Source organism: Metarhizium robertsii, assembly GCF_000187425.2.
Source record: "Metarhizium robertsii ARSEF 23 chromosome Unknown MAA_Scf_6, whole genome shotgun sequence".
Lineage (NCBI taxonomy): Eukaryota > Fungi > Ascomycota > Sordariomycetes > Hypocreales > Clavicipitaceae > Metarhizium > Metarhizium robertsii.
The window spans coordinates 1,297,034-1,317,935 of NW_011942204.1; the positions used below are offsets into that span (position 1 = coordinate 1,297,034).

General features: G+C 51.7%; 4 protein-coding genes across 4 annotated transcripts; 2 read left to right on the forward strand and 2 right to left on the reverse strand.

The window, feature by feature from the left end:
* Nucleotides 1-130: 130 nt before the first annotated feature.
* On the reverse strand, nucleotides 131-1,536 carry MAA_06441 (Aldolase-type TIM barrel; the record flags this gene model as incomplete). The annotated part of the gene is made up of 3 exons (XM_007824439.1): nucleotides 131-995; nucleotides 1,152-1,413; nucleotides 1,524-1,536. The coding sequence occupies 3 exons, from the start codon at nucleotides 1,534-1,536 to the stop codon at nucleotides 131-133; spliced, it is 1,140 nt and encodes a 379-aa protein (XP_007822630.1).
* Nucleotides 1,537-2,662: 1,126 nt separating this feature from the next.
* Nucleotides 2,663-4,441, forward strand: MAA_06440 (Pterin-binding protein; the record flags this gene model as incomplete). Its single annotated transcript, XM_007824438.1, has 3 exons — nucleotides 2,663-3,085; nucleotides 3,197-3,405; nucleotides 3,475-4,441. The coding sequence occupies 3 exons, from the start codon at nucleotides 2,663-2,665 to the stop codon at nucleotides 4,439-4,441; spliced, it is 1,599 nt and encodes a 532-aa protein (XP_007822629.1).
* Nucleotides 4,442-9,564: 5,123 nt separating this feature from the next.
* On the reverse strand, nucleotides 9,565-11,484 carry MAA_06439 (NDT80 DNA-binding domain protein; the record flags this gene model as incomplete). Its single annotated transcript, XM_007824437.1, has 2 exons — nucleotides 9,565-11,086; nucleotides 11,294-11,484. The coding sequence occupies 2 exons, from the start codon at nucleotides 11,482-11,484 to the stop codon at nucleotides 9,565-9,567; spliced, it is 1,713 nt and encodes a 570-aa protein (XP_007822628.1).
* Nucleotides 11,485-19,002: 7,518 nt separating this feature from the next.
* Nucleotides 19,003-20,458, forward strand: MAA_06438 (tafazzin; the record flags this gene model as incomplete). The annotated part of the gene is made up of 2 exons (XM_007824436.1): nucleotides 19,003-19,093; nucleotides 19,152-20,458. The coding sequence occupies 2 exons, from the start codon at nucleotides 19,003-19,005 to the stop codon at nucleotides 20,456-20,458; spliced, it is 1,398 nt and encodes a 465-aa protein (XP_007822627.1).
* Nucleotides 20,459-20,902: the final 444 nt, after the last annotated feature.

Here is a 20,902-nt window from a genome sequence, read left to right on the forward strand (position 1 = left end):
CTTGTGAATGAGGACTCGGAACAACAAACTTTACTATCGTAAGTTGAATTTTGAGATTATGCATGCGTATCAAAATGCTGTATATACTCTACATGATCGTGACAAAAGAAACCATATAAACATTCTTGTTTTACAGCTTAGCAATCATCTGGTTACCCTTCTTGATCCAGGCAACAGCATCGTTGACAAACTCGTCAACGACAGCTTTGGCGGACTTCTGCTCGTTGACAACTGCGGCACACTTGCCCATCAGGTAAGGGCGGAACTGCTCGAGAGGGTCATCACCCTCATCGTCGTCCTCCTCTGCCTCAGAGGCAGCATTACTGCTGTAGGACTCGACACCGCTATGCTCTTTAGCTTCGCCACCCATGAATCGCTCAAGATCAACCTCATAAGGGATGGTGCCCTTGGCGGTCAGCTCCTTCATCTCCTGGATTCTGTTGGTCTCCCAGTCGTTGATGTATGGGTTGTTGCGAACACGCATGGGGCGACCAGTGAAGATAATGGTACGGATGTTATCGTCGTGACCAGCAGTGCGGACGGCATCCTTGTGAGCCTTGGGAGCACCAGCCTCATCAGTGAGAATGAAGCGGGTTCCAACCCAGACACCGCTGGCACCCATCATAAGAGCAGAGGCGAGGAGCTGGCCGTTGTGAATACCACCAGCGGCGACGACCTGCACGGGGCCTCCGGAGACGGGGGACTTGTGGCCCTTGCAAGCCTCGACGACTGCGGGAATCAGAACGGTGGTGGGGATATCACCGGTGTGACCACCACCCTCTCCACCCTGGGCGCAGATGATGTCGACGCCGAGGTCAAGGCACTTCTTAACGTGCTTGACGTGGCCGATCATGTTCATGTACAAGATACCGGCCTTCTGCAGCTTCTCGACGACATGCTTGGGGGGGACACCGACGGCAGAGACGAACAGCTTGGCGCCTGACTCGATGACGATGTCGACGAGCTCGTCGAGCTTGCCCTTGGTGTAATCGTAGCTGTGGGTTGGGAAAAAAAAAGGGTGCATTGTTAGCCTCTCTGTTTCTCCCGACGTTGTCATATGGCCGGATGGTCGGCGCATTTAAGCATGTGATTGTGCACCACAGGAGGACCCAGCCTAAGCGTGGGGTTGGTCAAGACTCGGGACTACTTACTTGGTCTTGCGGGCATTGCCACCGACCTGGGGAAGAAGCAAATCGACGCCAAAGGGGGCATTCTTGTCGGTCAGGTACTCCTTGAGTTCAGAGATCTGCTCGCGAAGCATGTCGGGGGTGTAGCCGACACCGCCAATGACGCCCATTCCACCAGCGTTGGTAACTGCAGCAGCCAGCTTAGGACCGGCAGCGACATTCATACCAGCGAGCAGGATGGGGTGCTGGATCTTGAAAAGATCCGTGATGGGGGTTCGAATCTGCTCTGTACGCCGCACACGCCATGGTCAGTTCTCAAATCGTGACAGGGAAGAAGGCGAGCAATGCGTCGCGACGTTGGTGGCGAGACTGTGTTGCAGGGGGAGCAAAACTTACGAGGAGAGGCCATCTTGTCGGATGTTGTGTCTGGAGATGCTGGGAAAGAGAATGTTCAACGACAAAAAAGGGGTATTAACGGTTATGCAAGAAGTAGGAAAGAAGCCACGAGCACGAGAAAGATGGAGAGTTGTAGATAGAAATAGTCCGTCCGCTCACATGAGAACTCGAGCCATGCGACAATGGGCAAAGTGGTTCAGGAAGCGCTTTGGGTGGAAAGGACAGCCAAACTAGCCAATGATTCGCCACGCGCAGCTGAGTTGTGCCGAGGCTCGTGAAGGTCCGTCTGGCGCTAGTATCGTCTTGGGTCTAGCGCAGTATGCTTCGAGGGGAGACTCTGGGGAAAGAAGCCGAGGAAGCAGAGAGGCGATGCGGGTGATGAGTCGGGCGTCGCGGGGCAAGCAGACTGTCCGTCGGAATGGACGCCAGAGCGCGGAGAGAGTGGCTTGTTTGGGGTAGGAAGTCTCTGTTGATTCTTGATTACCTACCTGTGACCGAGCCGCTTGGGCAATTGTATGCACGAACATGTCCTGGCTCCTACATGTACCGTGCAAACTGCGCGGGCAAGTGGCGAGAGGAGACGCAGCCCTGAGCCGACAATGTTGACTACGTGCCACTGGTGGTTTACTCGTATCGATGCTTTCCTGCATTTGCGACTTATGATGAGCCCCCCAGTCATGCATGCTGCCATCTGCCATCTGCCATGAACGCATTTCCGTGGTCTCAGCACCAGCACTGGGGTCGGTCGACTTGAGTCTCTGCCGGGCCGGATCCCCTCATATCTGTGCCGGAATGCATGCCATAGCCGGTCGTCAGTCGGAGCACTCATGTGCCATGGCAGGGGCTCCGACCGGCCGTCAACCCGTGGCGGCACGACGTGACATTCGGAGTTGGGCCACGTTGAAGATCGGACGCCAGTGCGTGCCCAAGCAAAAGTCATCCACATGCGGACGCGGACGGAAGCCGGCGATTCCTTTCTGCCGCGACGCCGCGCCAAGTTTCCAAAAACTCGAAACAACCAGAACCCCAAGGAGTCAGAGACAGACAGACCTACGGAGCATATCACAGACAAACTCCAACATCATTGGCGAACCGCCTTTTGTCTGCTCCCCTTCTGAATACCGGTGACGTTGGCACAAATGGCTTCAACCCTTTCGCCCGCAGCTGTTTTGCGTACCCTGCAGGCAAACCGGGGGCTCCGGCAGGTGCAAACTGCTCGTCGGTTCTTCTCAACGCCGCCACGAGGAGTCCTTTCCGTCTCGGAGCCTTCACTTCGGACGCTGCAGCATGCATCAACTGCTTCGCAGCAAAGCCTCACGCCACTGGGAATCCAAAAATCGTCCAGACGACACTCTTCTGCGTGTGCCTGTCATGGCGGTAGCCGCAAGAAGAAGGCGTACATTGCCCTCGGAAGCAATCTGGGCGACCGAGTGGCCGAGATAGAAAAGGCATGTAGCGAAATGGATCGTCGAGGCATTCGCGTAACGCGCACGAGTAGTCTATGGGAGACAGAGCCCATGTATGTTTTGGACCAGGACGCATTCCTAAACGGAGCTTGTGAAGTAAGTTTGCACGAGTTCCCAGCGGCGTTGAAGGCGAGACGCTGGAAATACACCAAAAAGTACCAGCCAACTTGGCTTTTCTTCTTCATTTTTTACTGATTGCAACTTCAGGTGGAGACAGATCTTGAACCACTCGCCTTGTTGGACCAGCTTCAATCAATAGAAAATGAAATGGGTCGTCGGAAGCTCATTGATAAGGGCCCTCGCAATATTGACTTGGACATACTGCTCTACGGCGATGAAACCGTAAGCCATGAACGACTCAATGTGCCTCATACCGGTATCCCAGAACGCGAGTTTGTTTTGAGGCCATTGTCAGAGTAAGCATGCGCTCTTACAATCACGATGCCTGCAGTCACCTGGCGGAATCTAACATACATCACTCAAAGATTGGCGCCCTCAAAACCTCTTGACGCGTCGAAACCATGGAAACTGGTCCAGGACTATCTCAACGAACTTCCGACGGGGAAACCCCTCTCATCAGTAACTCCGCTTCGTGGTGCTTGTCAAAGTCTCATGCCTCTTGTTCACAATAGAAAGACTCAAGTCATGGCCATCTTGAACCTGACTCCAGACTCGTTCTCGGACGGGGGCAAGAACGACTTGAGCAATCTTCGTGACACAGTATTGCGTCATATCCAAGGTGGCGCTACAATTATTGATGTAGGGGGCCAGTCAACGGCTCCCGGCCGCCCTGAAGTCTCCGCGGAGGAAGAAGCGTCCCGTGTCATTCCAGCAATCCAACTTATACGATCTATTCCGGAAGCAAGCAATATTGCCATTAGCGTGGACACATATCGGGCTTCTGTAGCTGAAAGAGCCGTAGCTGGCGGCGCCGATATCATCAACGATGTTTCAGCTGGGTTGCTTGACCCGGATATGTTGTCGACAGTGGCGCGTCTTGGAAAAACAATCTGTCTAATGCATATGCGCGGCACCCCCCAAAATATGATGCAACTTACCAATTATGACGACGGATTAGTCCCCACGGTCGCGTCGGAGCTTCTCCAGCGCATCTCGGCAGCTGAAGAGGCCGGCATTCGGCGATGGCGCATCATTCTAGATCCTGGCATTGGGTTTGCAAAGACGGCTAATCAGAACCTCGAGCTGCTGAGACGCTTGGATGAACTAAGGGCCTGGCCCGGTCTTGGGGGTCTGCCATGGCTCGTTGGCTCGAGCCGCAAGAGCTTTGTCGGCAAGGTAACCAAGGCAGAGGAGCTGTCGGACAGAATCTGGGGCACGGCAGCCACGATGGCAGCGGCAGTGCAAGGGGGAGCAGATATAGTTCGTGTGCATGACGTCTCAGAAATGGTCAAGGTGACGGCCATGGCAGATGCAATCTGGAGACCCTCGTGAGCGCGGGATGCACACGGCGCACGGCGCACGCTACATCGTGGAGAGTCTGTTTGCCTCCTTCAGCCGCTGAACCCAGGAATTCGGAGAAAAAAAAAACAGGATGGAACGCAGGGCAGGGGGGGCCAGCATCACAAGTCTCTTGAAGTACCGCGACTTTGGACGTATGCCAAGAAAATGAAATCCGATGAGCTCCTTGCCACATAATCTAGGATACGGCCGAGAAGCATCCCCGAACGCAGGAAGACCCGAACGCAGGCGCCTCCATTCTTGCTCCCCCTCCGCTGTGCATTGTACATGTATCCTTTCATGGCCCCTTAGCTGACCCCCAACTAGGGTGGACGGGATGCATTCTCCTCACCGGTGGAACAAGATATCAACAACATCTGAACCCTGCCCATGTTTTGCTAACACATTTGCCAGTCACCATCCAGTTTGGGCAACAGCGTAGCACCGTGGAGCAAAGATTAAAGAGACGTGATGGCATGGCATGATGGCGACCCCAGCCTGGATGATTGCTTTGGCATCCGGCTGCGTCCAAGATGCACAGGCGATCACCGGTGTAAGTGTGCATATGTAAGCCTCTCCCGTTCATTTTATTTTGACAGGTCGCGTCCAGCCAACCACGACGCAATTTCTGCTTCAACAGCCGAGATCCACTTTATCCGTTGGGCTTGGACCAATGAGTCGCTGCGGGAAGACACAGCCTCATGTAATGTACATACATAATATCTGTACGGAGTATCAATACTACCGAGCATAGCGAAAAGGCGAAAAATTTTCCTGCTTTGCATAACCAAGGGTTGCCCAGCATTTGGGCTCCTGGGCCCTTTCAGCAACGTCATCAACGTCAGCTGAAACATCACAGCACTGACAAGTGTCAAGGCAGCGAAGGAGGTCAACTGACTGCATCATGTCGACACGTGTGTGAGAGAGTCAGTCAACAAGCGTCGACAGGCATCAAAAAGCATGCGGTTATGGGTATGCTACGTGGTGATTGCGAATTTGGCGGGCCTCCAACTTTTTGGCAACATGATGCCGGGGCCTGGAAAGAAGCGCCTGCTCTGGTCATCAAGTGCCAATCAAAGCCAGAGTAGTAGTCCGAGGTTTGAACCAACGGGGCGCCCAGGGGACGACTGAGGAAGCGCAGAAGGTGAAGCCTCTGACACACCTTGCGTTACTTTTTCTTCATCGGCTCGGTAGCGGCGTCCACGGGTGTCATGCTGTGAGACTTGAGATGAGGCACTGTAGGTATCGAGCAGATCCGGTAGGGCTGAGACCTTCAACTTGTGCTTTCTGGACGAGACGGCAGGACGGGCGGGTAGGAACAACAACAGCAGCAGCAGCAGCAGCAACCGCAACAGAACAGTTCCCCTTGAAAGGGAAAAGATGACGATCGCCCGTGCGAGGTGATCATCTATTCTAGACAACGAGATGCGTACTCCGTACGTGGGACGAGATCGCGCTTGCGTGAGAGAGAGGCACTTCCGTAACGGGGGCCATTGAGCGACCCTTGCACGAGTCTGACGGCCGAGAGAGTGGGCAAGAGGACGGACGAATATCCCAGTCACACAGGAATCTAGTATCTGGGTTGATGTTGCGCACAATCCTCTGCGTGCTTTGACACTTTGACGGGCCACACACACACACACACACGCACCAAGATACTCCGTACATGAACCAAATGGAAACCAGCAGAAAACCCCAAAAAGCCTCGTCGGAAGCGTTCTTGGTTCTCAATGGCTGGACCGTGGCAGCTGCGATTGTCCGGTTTGAAAGGGAACCCCTGCAAAGGCCCAAAAACGACATGTCAAGGGATGGCCACCCACCCTTCCCGCTTTTTTTCTTAGCCAGGAAGCCTCGTCTCGCCTCGCCTCTGTCCGCGTCTCGTGGACCTGACATCTCCGAGGCAGAAGAGCCTTCGCGCCATTCATGGCTCGGTGCGGAGTGGTACTAGCAAGCCGCCAGCCTCAAACCTTGTTCGAGATCTACAGCCATCCACGGACGGAGCATGTGGGTGGCTTCTTCATGGACGGCTTCTCCGCGTTAGCGGCGGACGGCCCTTGGTCTTAACTCGGATAGTCATATTCCGGATACATGGCATGTCCGCCACAGAGGGACGATGGCGTTGCCGCTGCCTGATCCACTGCCTGCCGCTTCTCGGTCGTTGACCGGGAAATGTGTCGGCGCTATCGTGTGTCAGCCACTTCATCTGGTAATGTACGGAGCACTAGTATTTGTACGGTACATACTCCGTACTCCGTACAATGTATGTATGCAGGAGACTCTGTCAGACGAACAAGCCATTACGGAGCAGTCCAGGTGTGGCTCATCCTAGCCTTTCGGTCAACAAGTCCCTCGAGACATTCCGACTTCCAATTACAGAAAATTGGTAATGAGTCTCTTTCAAAAGCACATCTTGTCTTACAGCTCTGTACGACTCCCTACTCCGCGCTCCGTACTCCGTACTCCCCTACGCCGTGCTCCCATACACTGGCATGGGATGAACTGGCATTGGCGCCTGTCAGTTACATTAGGGGAAACGCATGCTGTATTTGGAGCGAGCTGCATCGCTGCTCGAATCTTGGTTTGCACCGGAGACCTTGCTTCCCTGCCCACTGGCGCATCCTTCTTCCCACACTCCAGGCTGTTGGAATCATGTTGACACTGGCCATTTTGCATGCCTGCATCTTGATCCGAGAAGGGGGCCCATCCCGTCTGGGGCATACGGAGTCGTGCTCCCTCCATGCTACCCAGGTATTTCCATGGCTGTGCGACCATGAACTACAATGCAGCAGTGCCTACTCCGTACTCCGTATGTAATGTACATACATACTAGCATGCTAGATTGCTGTCACCCGCCCGTGGTTGTGGCACAACCAACGTGCAACCGCACACTCGGCGAACTGAAATAAGGTTTATCACATCAAACCAACACCCTCTCTCATACGAGGATCCAGCACCTGTTGGGCCAAGGTCTCGGCTCCGCAATAGGCCGCCGCCCTTTGACAGGGCCGTGCTGTTGGCTGCTGCCACGAGAAGGCTCTCTCTTTTCTTGGTGGTGGTGGTGGTGGTTGTGATTTTAGCCTTGTCATCTACTCCGTACGCGCGCCACTGACGGCTATACACACCTTCTATCTTGCACTCACTATTCGCACTCGGCTGCTTGCGCGCATGATTGGACATTCTGGTCAGTTAGTCACGGTGGTCTGAGCCCACTATGGATGTCAAGGTGTTGGTTTTTCTTGCTGGCGTCTTCATCTCCTCCTGTTCTTGTGCCGTTGGCCCAGCCTGGAATGGCCAAAGCGTCTATTTCCGCCTCCATGAATGGGCTACCAGGTGACTGTGACCGAAAAGAATGGAGGCTGGCAAAGGAGACCAGGTCCTGTCAGGATGCGTCATGGGGGCCAAGCAGGCCTGGAACTCTGGCCCTCCTCCCTTCTTCTCCTCCTCCTCCTCCTCCTTCTCCCTCTCCTGCTCCTGCTCCTGCTCCTCAGCCGCCGCCGCCAGGCCCCCCCTTTTCAAACCTTTCCAACAGCTCTGGACGAATGAAGACGGCCGTCAAAGGAGACAAAGGCGGTTACAAATTGCTTATCAATAACAACCAAGGAAACTACGGGAAACAACTACATAAATACCTCGTCAGGAAGAAGATGGCTAATTCCGTTCATATCCTCGTCGCCGCCGCGCTGCACCGGCCCCGCCAGGTCTGCAGCCACACCCTCCCCCTGCCTGCTCCCAAGTTGCCCTGGCCTTTTTTTAATACATTCTTTTTTTGTCGTTGCTTCATGACAGCATCCTGGTGTGGTTCCCTTGGTGCCACGCGCCAACCAAGGAGAATGAATGGGCAAAATAAATAGACTAGAGCAAAAAAAAAAAAAAAACAAGGAAAGGAAAAAATAAAATAAAATAGTCTTTGATGTCGTTCACGCCGGAAGCCATGCCCGCCCGTGCCTATTAATGGTTACTCCAAGATTTTCCATTTTGGAGACATTGTCTCGGGAAGTATGCAAAAGGGGGACATTGTTTGAGATCGATGATGTAGAAGGAAAAAGAAGCCAACCAAGACCCCCCAAAAAAGACACACGCAACTGGGAAAGAGAAGTAATCAAGTCGAATAAAATATCAAAACGACAAAAAAGGCAGGGCAAGGGAGCGACCAAGGCGGGTATTCAAAGTACAGAAAAATTAAAACAGGAAAACCAAGAAGATGAGAGAACCTATTCGCAACACTTGCCCTGCCATGATCCAAAGAAGTTGTTTCGTTATTTGCTCCTTGCCATCCATGATCCATGATCCATCCTGCCATCCGTCATCCATCCATCCCCTTGCTGATCCGCATCAGGGATGCAGTCCAGCACAAGCCAGGTCAAATCCCCCACACCGCCATCAATTTCATACAAAATTGCACACTTTCGTGTCCCTCTCACCAGATCCACGACCCCATTCAACCTTTTTGCGGGAAAGCCAATGCAAACAATACCCGTCCTTCCCCACTTGTGCTGCGAGTGATGTAGTTTCCCGGCCGTCGTGTTCCCATCCATCCCTCGCAAGGCCCTGGCAGGCCCAGAATACACCGTGTACCGCGTCGTCTTTGGGTGCACTCCGTCTTGCAGGTAGTTGAACTACTCTGTGCCAAATCAAACGAAAAAACACTTGTGCCAATTAGCCCGCGCCTGAAGCTTTGCTCATCCGAGTTTTATTAGTGTGCCCCGAGAAAGAATCAATCAAAAAAAACGACCAAGAGTAGGAAAAAAGTATATGGAAAAAAAAAACCCCGCGAAAAATCCGAGCGAAAAAAAAAGGGGCGTGGTCCCCTTCTAAGAGTCTGTCTTTGCCCACCCCTTGTCGTCTTAGCTAATAAATGCCCTTTCTCTCTTTCTCTCTCTCTCTTTCTCCCTCTTTGAACCTCTAAAGTGTGAGATGTCGTTGGTTGGTGTGGCTTTCAAACACCACATGCATGACAGGCCAAGATTGTGGGCGTGGCAACAAGATGAAACCAAAAAAGGCACTTGCTTTTACTCGTATTGGCTAGCGCCGTTTCCGTTATAGTGATACTAGCCTACTATAGTAGCACCAGTAGGACGTACTCCGTACTATTCGCATTTCCGCCTTGGGTGGCTTTTTCAAAGAGCGCCAAGTCCGGTTGGCGGCACAATTGATGGGTAGAAGCCACCCGGACTGGGCCGGCCATCAAAACGTTCTCGATGATGATCGTCCGTCCGTGCCCCCCCGCTGAAAGGGCTGGGCAGCATGTTGAAGTCAAACTCGGGCTTGACTTTGCGTTCGTTGGTGGCGTGGTTCGGAAGGCTCGAGTGCAACGTGTCTGTGCCATTTCTGTGACCAAACAAGTCCACCCTGTCGCCATGACTTTCATATGACGAGGACGACCCTGCTCCGCTAGCATAGTACTGATATGTCTTGTTGGAGGGTTTGTCGTCGCCCGAGGAGAAGATGCTCTCCGGAGACATTTCTTGGTGCCTGACGTTGTTGTAATTGGTGCCACGACCGTCGTACCCTGAGTTGTAGCCTCCGAGCCCAGGTCCCGTCATGCCAGAACCGTTGCCAAAATCTCCCATTGGGCCCATGGATCGGTATCCTCCGCTGCCAGCGGCACCGCCTGTGCCATTTCCTTGGCTGCTGCGTCGCTCGTTTTGATAGTGGCCTGGGGAGCGGCCGCGAACAATCATTTTTGCTGATTTCCGAAATGCAACCTTGACAAACTGGTCGCTGGCTTGAGTTCCGACGTCTGCCCATAACTCAACCACGAGGTGATAGTACTGTTGCGCCGCCCGTCTCTTGCCATTGTTCTGGGTTGCCTGCTTGAACTGGATACGCTCAAAGGTATGTTCGGTTGGTACCTGTTGGCCAACGTTGGTCTGACCGCCGAATCCGTCGGCATACAGACTCCGGGAGCTGGAAAGGCCTGAGCCATCCCCGTATATGCTAAGCGAAGGATTATGTGGCGTTGCGCTGGTCTTTGGCGCAATGAGAGTCTTGGACGGTTTGGATATTGGGCCTTTGTCTCTCTTTGGTGTGTGCTGGACAAGTTCAATGGCGTGCTGTTCATTGTCTGCCACTACGGCCGATATGCACATGGCAAACCCGTAGACTTGGAACGTTTGCGTCGTGCTCGTCCCGGTCATTGGTGTAGGTGTGAATTGTATCCCAGAGCCGGGATAACTAGGACTGAGACTGAAGGAGCAAATGCACGCCAGATAGTTCCGCCTATAACACGTCCATTCCCGATCCGAGGACAGAAACGGCCCTTTGTCGATGACGCCCGAGATGTCTGGTTTGATGTTTGTCATATTCGGGTCCAAATACTGCAGAGTACCCATCATCTCCATGGGTAGGAGAGGAGGGACGTCATTTTGGCCGGGCCTGTGATTAAACTGATGCGACGAATCCATTCTTGTGACGGGAGGCGTGTAACCTGCCAATGGGTTCTGTGACCCAGTCAACTGTTGTCTTCTAGATCCGTGGAAGGAAGGGGACCGGCTAAATTGATCTGACACTCGTCTGTATGGTGCGACTGAGTTGGGAAACTGGTCCCGGGAGTTATTGATGTGAGAGCCCAGATGCGGCAGGGTCGTAGTACGGTGGTTGTGAAGTTGGACATGTGCCATGCCCGTCGACGGAGTAGAGCTATAGGAATAGTTAGAGAAGTTGACAAGAAACAATCAAGTAAGTTTTTTTTCTCTCTTCTTTCTTCTTTCCCCTTGTCTTTAGGCTTAGTTTGTTTTGGCTTTTGACTTTTTGGCTTTTTGGGTCTTGAGCCTTGTTCATGTTGGATGGATGGATGGATGGATGGACGGATGGATGTTGGTTGGTGCCATGGTCCGGGCTACCTACTTTGTATTCAGACGCAGCCTGCCATCTGGAAAGATCGACCCACTGGCGGGATAGAAGCTGCTTGAGTCGTGCGTATAGCTTGAGGTCGTACCCAAGCTGTTATTTGGGTGGAAGAGGCCCAGAAGAGGTGACGCTTCGTGAGCATCTATCGCGAGCGACGACGGGCCGCTGTCTTGGTTGTATCTATCCATTGGTTAGCCTGGGGCGGGCGGTTCGACGATGCAGTAAGTTTGAGAAGTGCTCGAAATTGAGATTACGGCATGGGAGTTGACTACCACAAAAGATGCTGTCCTGCCTTTCCCATGCAAAACAATGTGTTCGAGTACCACCAAACTTCTTGGTAATACTGCCAACGCCTAGGTTGCACGAGACAAGCCGATGGGGAAGAAACAGGCAGGCAAGGTGATAGGTACTCGGGCGGCTCAAAACGCCTTGACCTATGTTGAACAACGACAAGAGGTTTATAAAGACCAACTCAAAGGACAGGAGGACCCACGACAAAAGTTTACACAAAGAGGACTCTTTTCCCTCTTCTTCTCTTCTTCTTCTTCTCCTCTCTCTCTTCTTTTCTTCTTCCTTTTTTTCTCTTTCTTTTTCTTCGTGCTTGTGTGTGTATGTGTATGTGTATGTTTTATGATCAATATGTTATAATTGAGTTTAGTGAATTAAAAAAAAAATGGCAAGAAAAAGCTTCTCGTCCAAGTATCTTAATATCTGTTGACAATGCGAGCGCAAGCTCCCAGGGCATCGACAGACTTCGGGGAAGATTGGTGCTCGCAATGCGACCTAGCCAGGCCAGCCTATGAGACCAGAGCTAAAAGGGGACTTGAACAAATAAGAAAACAAGACCGTAATGAAGGAAACGGTGACACTCCCAGTGCTGCACTAGCTGCAACGAGAACAAGTTACCAATGAAAATGTGTACGCACCTCAACTCTCCCGTCGGGGGTTGTATATCGAGGTAGTCAAGTTCCGCACATGGCGGCGGCGAGGAGTTGTAATCGTTCTGTAAGCAAGCAAGACGTCAGTTCACGTTTCCGCTTCGCATGGTTGTCCACACCAAGATCTGTACAAGAAGACAGCACTGGCCAGCCACAACAGGACTTGTTTTGGGGGAGTGATCCAGGCGCCGTCACCGAGAGACCCGTGATATAGCTATCTGCCTTTCCGATTTGTTAGCCAGAAGGACCCCAGTATTCAAGGCAAGACATCAATGGCAGGCTGAGGGTGGCCGGGGGCCTCCAGTTCGGGATGCCTCTGCATGTTAGGTGGACGCGCATCAGGCAGGGTAATGCAGCTGGGTCCAGACACCGAGTACAGTACTTGTGAATACTCCCGTGCTCCCACAGCTTCAGGCACAGTAGCCAGGCGTGCAGGACTTTGCAAGGATTATGCAGAGTTGTCGGAACAAGGACGCCACGCATCGCCCGGGGTGTGCTCTTCGACGTTACACGAACCCACCCGGGGTATGGAAGTGGATGTTGTTGTGGATGTGCTCGACGTGATTGCCTGCCGCCTTGTTCTGAATGACGGAAATTTTGCATCAACACGTTCAAATCGTTCTCTGTCCATGTATCTCTCCGCATCTTGAATACTTGGCTCCGGAATATCAAAGACGGGGGCCGTGATTTGACCGAGAGGGAGGACGACTCTGTGCCCGGCCACCAGCCCAGACCACCACCACTTACCATCTGCAGGGGTCAACGGTGGGAGAGAGCATTGAACATATTGAACATACCTTCAAGGAGTGGATACACTCCATTGCGGACCAATTTCTGCAGTTGGGGCAGTTGGAGTTGGTGCACTCGGGAATGCCGCCAGGGAGTGCGAAATTTCTGGCTGCCTTTGGCCTCAGTCATAGCGTGCCCCTGGTGACAAGCCTCCATTTCTCTCCATTTCTCCATTTTTCGAAGAGACCGAAAAAAAGTCTCCGGCAAGTACCTGACGAGATCGGAGATAACTCTTTCCTTACCTTGGAGCTTTGTGGATGCATTAGAAAGCTTATATGTGGCCGGGCCGGTTTCGATCAAGTTCAGAGGAATACCGAGTAGAATCTCCGATACTATCATATACCAAACGACCTAGAGAATAGAAAACAGGCGTCAGCCAAACTTGTCCGTGCTGTAATATCAATTCGCTGCCTCAACACAGCATCCACATACAATTCGGAGCCTCGTACTACTATGATAGCCAGGCCCCTAATAAAACAGGTTTAATGAATCGACGCGAGATGTTTAAATTTGCATCAAGAGATTGGCCGTGAGCCCCGGAAACTATCCCTAGTCACCACATTAACACGGCAAGACGACGAGGCACTATGTGAGAGTATCGACTCTATCGATCGACTTACTAAAACTTTAACTGAAAACCAGGAATGGCAAGCAGCACGGGGTTTTTTGTTCTTCTTCCACCAGGAAGTCCGCTTGAAATGTTGTAAAGTGGTGTATTTTACAACGTATCACAACCAAGAACCCTGCTATCGTACAAATTGTCAGTATTGCGTTGTAAGATGTGCCAAGGCCTTAAAAACAAGGGCTATTATTGTCATTCGGGTGATGCCATCTTCTTCGCCAAGGAGCCAAAAATGAAAAATAAAAAATAAGAAGAAGAGGAGGAAAACAGAGAGACAAAGGACAAAAATACTCGCAGCAACTCGGAAGGACATGCTTCGATTTTCTAATAACCTGACCCACCTGCTCGAGAGAAAATGCTGTTGCATCTAATTCAGACTGTGGATGTTATGAGGAGGCAAAGAGACTCAGTCGCAAATCCAATTCGAATACTACGAGAGATCACTCAGTATCTCAATTCGCTAAACAAGACTCTCTTGTCAGCTGGTACCAAGCTGCGAATGACAGGGCAAAAGCAGGCACCGCGTAACAATGGCCCCTGTGTGTGTCCGGCCTTGGGCGAAGAACGGTTTCTGAGCCGCCGACTTCGCACCGTTGTGGCTGGTGTGTATCGCGTGGGAAGATGGGTTCGTACTCGTAATTTCAACTGACAAGAGATGGTAGATGTAGCACGACATCCAGAGAAAGGATGGATAATAAAAACAGGCTATCACCTCCCAGCACGCAGGCAGGTGAGTAATGGATGTTCAATAAGATGACGTCTGCAGAGAGATGTTTCAATGATGGCAAGCAGACATGAACAAGTTGAGAAAGCACGGCAAAGACGGAAAGACAAACAAACCAGACCCGTTGCGAGGTCTGGTCCCTTTTTGAGTAGAAGGCCGAAGGGTTGCTGAATCATACGAAAAGGATACGGGACATGGCCAAATAATAACCCTTGTTGGCGAATCCAACACACCTTTTTCTCCAAATTGAACAGGAAACCTGCGGAGCTAAGCAATAGTCAGGGGATTGGCTTTCCGCTTGCCACATTCAAGCGATGCGGATAGAGAGCCATGAAAAGCTGCAGGGGCGTGACCGATCTTGACGTGGCATTGGCGTGTCGGTCAACTCAATGTGAAATCCTTCAGAGCTGGTCAGTAATATTCATCATTCCCAGGCTGGCTCCCAATACTCAGAAGAGCGGACGAGGCCTCTCGAACCTCAAACCTCAAACAGGCGCCCCCGTGTGGCCGCCAAAGAGGCACGCCGGTAGATCAGTAGGACACTCCTCTCTTGCATCAGGCCCGGCCCCAATGCAGATGTCACAGCAACTGATCTTCTCCTACATTTCAAGGAGGCATCCATCATTGCCTGTCCACGGTTAGAACTCCTCTCGGCCGAGCTACAGAAGGTCATGCCTACCGACTGCTCGGTCCGGCTGCCTGTTTGCCATGGGCAGTATCCAATAGCATGGCGATGCTGCCACCCGACGGCCAAAAGCAGGATTCATTCTACGGTCCGTTATCTTGATAGGCCACAAGTTAGGCTTTGATGAAGAGGTGGCGGCGACACGGGTAGTTGCATGTCTGAGAGATGTCACCGCTTCTGTGACGAGCTCGTCAGAAACACTACGACTGTGTTCGAACATACCTCACGCCTGGGGCTATGAAACGTGGTATGTTGGTCTCACAATTTCATGCTGGGTTTATTTGGAAAAGAAAGTTGACTCTCTGCCTCGCAGGGCCTGCTTCCAAATCATTGTCGTAGCAGCAGAGCCAGATTCCCAGTTCCTGCCCGGGAAGGCGCGAATCCCCACGAACTCGATTAAATAAATACTTGCGGAAGGAGGCAAACACTGGACCACCTTTTGTATTGCCAAAAAAAAAAAGCACTTGACCTCAGATAACGAGAACAAACCCGAATTGCGATTAATGATAGAAGACAGACTCAGCACCTATTATTTTGACGCTTTGCACCGAGCATTCGTCCCAATCCCGGGTTTTCGGGCCTTCCGCATGGCCACGCGACATGTACCCAGGGGGGAGTGTAGGGAGTGGCCATCAACTTGAGCTCCTGGTGATACGATAAAAACAAGTCTCACGGCATGTCCATTCAAAGATGGCGGCATTATGTCCCAACATATTAGTGTTAGTCCATGGGAGCCCAAGCGGATTCATGCCCCCTTCCCAGGCTAATGGTGTTTACAAGCATGTAGGAGACTTTGTCCAACAGCTTTCAAATCGGCTCGACTCTTCTTTGGCAAGATGCCTTCTTTCAAGAATGGCCTGGAATGGCTCCCGATACTGATTGACTGACGACGGAGTAGTCAAAGCCGCCAATGACGCCCGCCTTGACCTCGATCCAGCTCTTCACCTAGCTACACCAATCGCCTGTATTGATAGCCGATTACTCTGCCCATCCTCTCCGCCGGTGAGTTCAAAAACTGCGCCAGGTACGGGAACAACCGTCTTGTATGGCGTGCCATCCTTCAGCTGCACCCCTCTCGTATCGGCTCAAGGAATATATCCGGGCAGCCCGACGCGCTTCCGGTGCCTGCCAGTGTAACTACTGGGCTTTTATAGTGACTAGTGTTGGTCCAGTATCCTGGTATCCTCTACATTTATGCGCCATCGAGATGAGTGAAATATCAGACGGGTGATGGTAGTTGCCTTGTGTCTTTTGACTGGGAATCCCCGCACAATCCGTACATGAAATGGAAGATAACACAAAAGGCTGAGTAGGCTACGGAGAAGCGGAAAAAGAAACAGTACTACATCAAGTGTTGGGACCGCGCCAACAGTCACATGAAACAAAATTTGGCTGTTTGTCCAAAATTATAGCCCAAGCGATCAATTTTCATCAACTGGCCCGGACCATGCCCCAGGTTCCATGCCCCAGGTTCCATGCCCCAGGCTAGAAAACTGGCTGGCTGGCCATTCACTATTGATATTCGACATCCCAGTACATCAGCCGGGCACTCGAAGATGGTTCCGCACTTTGTATGGTCACACTCACCAACGCCAGGTGACACTCGAGGGTGTGGTAATAGGGGCAAAAAGATCCTCAGAATCCCCCGTCTGCTTCAAGACCTGGAAGCAACCAATTTAGGATTGCAAATGTATAGAGATGAAAAAAAAACCATGCCAAAGCAGCTGAGACTTTGATATACCAACCGCATTACCAGTGGGGTGATCTCCTGACGGTTAGATACATGCTGTGGAGCAACGGAAAAGCGCTTTGCAGTCTATGATTGTCAGGGTCAACAGAAAAGATTGAAACTTTGATGGAGTAGCTCCAACTTATTGAGTAATGCTTTCAAGTGAATTGACGCGTCATGTCGCCGGAATCTGCTTTTTTCTCAATCCTGATCCGTATGTGAAGGAGGCCCTCCTAGAATTCACTGTCCTTATCTGCTAGGGGAAACCCGGTTCAGCAGGACTTGGCTAACCTTTTGCAGATACTCTTGCGTGCAAAATAGGCTACCGTTCCTTGAAAGCCTCTTGTGAGCCGTTCCGCGCAAATGAAATATCAGCCCCGACAAATAGGGGCCAACGTGGCCTGATCCCTACTTGTCTTCCGGTCCGCGTTTTTCGGCTGGATGAACCGTACAGGGGTAACACGAGGAAACAGGGATATATGCCTACAGCCAAGGCATATGCGTCTGTAACAGATTAACGAAACTATCGGATCGTAAGGCCTAAACTGCCGGCTCAGATTGGCTGGTGTTGAGGAAACGCAAACATCGTTCTATATGTCCTTTGCTTGGCCTAGGTTTCGAAAGAAAAGGCCTCGGGACACGTAGCAGGGGACTCAATACTGTAAAGGGGATGGAATGGTTTGTGATATTTTTCAAGACACTGTCAATGGCCTTCCGTCCGTCAGGTCACCTCCTGTCCACCCTCCAGAACAAAGGGCCAATTCCGCGAGACCGGTTGCGTCTTTTTGCGTCTTTTCTTTGCTGGTACTATTGAGAGATTGCATGAAGTAGGCTCATATAAAACCGATGGGAAGGCAGCTCCGATATGCCCAGACCAGAAACCTCGGCCGCAAGCTTGAAAATATCGCGACCCGATTGTCATGCATGAGAATCAGCAAGCATAGGTGTGACGGCCCAACTCTTATTTGTACAACACTCAGTTTCAGAGAATGCGCACGTACCAAGGACGCATTATTCCCCAAACGATCAGCTTCATTTTCGTTTGGGTTTCATAAATGGACACCCTGTTGGTTGATGCCAATGTTACTCCAATTGCTACTTTAGGATCCGCGGGCTTCCCGATCCGTTCGCTTCGTCTTTCTGAAAATGGACCTCAAAACGGACTAGGAGGATGATCAAAGACGGGAGAATGGAGCGGGGAGAATCATGTAATTCTCGATGGGAGTTGCTGCATCTCATACGCGACACTTGATCCCAGACAAGATTGTACTTAAGCGTCCGGAACTTGATCAAGCGGGAATTCTGCAATGTCGCCCGCCTTAGTAAACACTTTGTAAGAGGGCGTACCCTAGTATATGCGCCGTACTGTCACGAAATATTACAAACCTGGGTAGTCGGGCCTGCATGAATTACGAACATCAGCTCTTGTAGATGGTCTAGGCAGACAAGTTTGGGAGTATTCTCCGGTGGGCACTCTGCCTGGCGTGCTCACGCATTCTCTGTATGTAGAGTCGAACTGAAATTCAACAACTCGGAATGCCACCCCCTTTGCCTGGTGGTAACACGGGAGACGAAACCCGGCCACGACAGAAGATGCTGTTTTCTCAATTTATTCCAACAAATGCGATGAATGGCCTGACTTTAATAAAGGGCCGATGCCCTTCCTGGCTGCCTTTTTGGTCACATTGCCAAATATGTTGGCATTTGAGCAGGGGGTGATATCACGGCATGGGAGTTGGCCTCATTCGCCTTGTCGAGGTTTAGTCGGAAGTCGAATCCGGTTTCAACCCGTGGGATGAATGCGGCAGGATTCACATCCACGTATTATCTCGCATGGTGGAGGCGGTCTGGACAACTCCACACGGGCCGTTTTGAGGCCTTTGTCGAAGGATATTCGGGCCGGGTATGAAACGAAGAGGCGAGCACTAGTCAAGGGACATGAAGTTTGGCCGTGCTGGATGTTGGCAAACGACTGATTGAAGCTGGGAGGCCAGGATTAGAAAAAGGTGGAGCAGCTAGTAAAAATGGTGGCGAATCAACGCTGACCTTTGGCCGCCCGGCGGGGCTCCCATCTTTGCAGCCTGAAGCTTGAGGCGACCGTTGAGATCAAGGCAACGACGTCGATGACATTGAGTCACTGGCTTCGTTGACTACTGACCGTTTGCCAACCGAGTTTTTGAGCTTGGTACGCTTGCGCAACGGGAAGCTCTCGCTCGGGAATGCCTAAGAAACGAAATCGCATCAAGCCTTTCAAGCCATCCCTAGCGACGTCGACGACGAGTTCATCGTCGTCCTCTGGTTCTGGTGGTTGTGAGTCTCCTCCAGTATAGCCATAGCTCGAATGATGCTGATACTTACCGTCGGCCAGATAAAGCCTCCAAGAGCGTGAACGAACTTCTTGCAAATTTACGGCTCGCAGGTGCAGGACCGTCGTCTTCGCCATCTCTGCCGGCGACTTCGCCTAGCGTTCCACCTGCCATCAGGGAGATTCTTCAGATCCCCGAGACACCATCGCCTGCTCCACGGCGACCTGTTCGTCAAAGATTTGACAGCCATGGCCGCAGACTACCCGCCGGCCCAGCGCCACCTCGCAGCTGGCTGTTAGGAGGGCGCGAGGATGGCAATGTCTCAAACTCACTCTCCCGGTCGCTCCGCGTGAGCTATTCTGGCGTTGACAGATCCACACTGCCAGGGGCACCGCTACCGCAACCGGGGAGTTTGATTGATCTCACTCTCAGGCGCCTGGCTGCAGACTGGGACATTCATCGCGTTTTTAATCAGTATCATTTATACTTTGTGCCTAGTCACCTCAAGCCAGCTCTTATTCGATATGTTGGCGTTGCGTCAGATAGTGGCGTATCGATCTCTGACTTGAGGGTAATTCTACAGCCGCCTGAGAATGTTTTCAGCGACGAGGAGTTGGATGGTCAGTCTGGAGCAAACTCTGAAATTACCTGCTTGGACCTCTCAGCCTCGATTGGCAGGTCTTTGAAGCTGAAAGACGTAATCGATGTCCTCTTCAGCGTGGTCGAATCCGACGCTATTGATGAACCTCAAGATTCTTGGGAAACTGTCGATACCAACCCGAGCCCTCCGCGCCTTTTGCTTCCCAACTTGACGCATCTTTCGCTGGCCCTGGATCCCAGAGGCCCACGAGACGTCTCGTGGAAGCAACTTTTGTCATTGTCGTCGAAGCTGCCTTCAGTCACGCATTTGAGTCTGGCGTATTGGCCAGAGCCTTGCTTGACTCCGTCGGCAAAATTTTCTACTGTCTCGTCGCCTCAAGGCCGTAATATACCGTACGCCGGCACAAACTATTATTCTCATTCGCTAGATCATGACTGGAGCGAGGCACTTCTGGTGTTGAGAATGCTTAGCAAGAACTTTTACAAGTTGGAGTTTTTAGATCTCACTGGATGTGCCACGTGGTTCAAGGCGCTTCATTTGAAAGACGGTCATGATTACATCGATTGGTCTGGCTCTTGGGGCAAGCTGACGCTTTTGCGGCTTTACACGGGTTGGGCGCCCGGTATTGATGCAATGACATCAGATCAAGCAGCATACACGTCAGCCATTGACACGGCAAAGTGCATTGAGAGACATATTGTCGCTATGAGGGCTGGCAAGGGGCGTTTCATCACTGTGGAGAGGGATAAGACAGAAGCTGAGAAATGACACGCTTGGATAGCCCATAGAGATTATATGTTGAGCGTCGGAATTGACCCGCGTGCATGGCTGGATTCGCCGCAAGACTATAAAGTAGCATCAAGGTGGTTAGCACTCTGTAGCGCTTTTGAACTTGCTCGTCTCGTGAAGCGGTTCTCGTGGGATTTTCCCAATGCCCATAAGTTTTCTAATCCACGACAAATACTTTGACGTGGTTGATGACAGTTTATTGCCGATGAGCTATGGATACAATAGTATGGCCCTTGAACTGATTTTCAATCGTGCCACGCACCATCTTCTCCGTATCCCTATCGACGCTGAAACAGACCCGAGCTTCTATAATCAATCAGTCACAAAATAAAATAAAAGCCGTACCTGCTCGTGGCTTCCTCCGGAAGCACGACTCTACCAGCATGCCTCCTCAACACATCCCTCGCCCCAAAAGAAAAACTA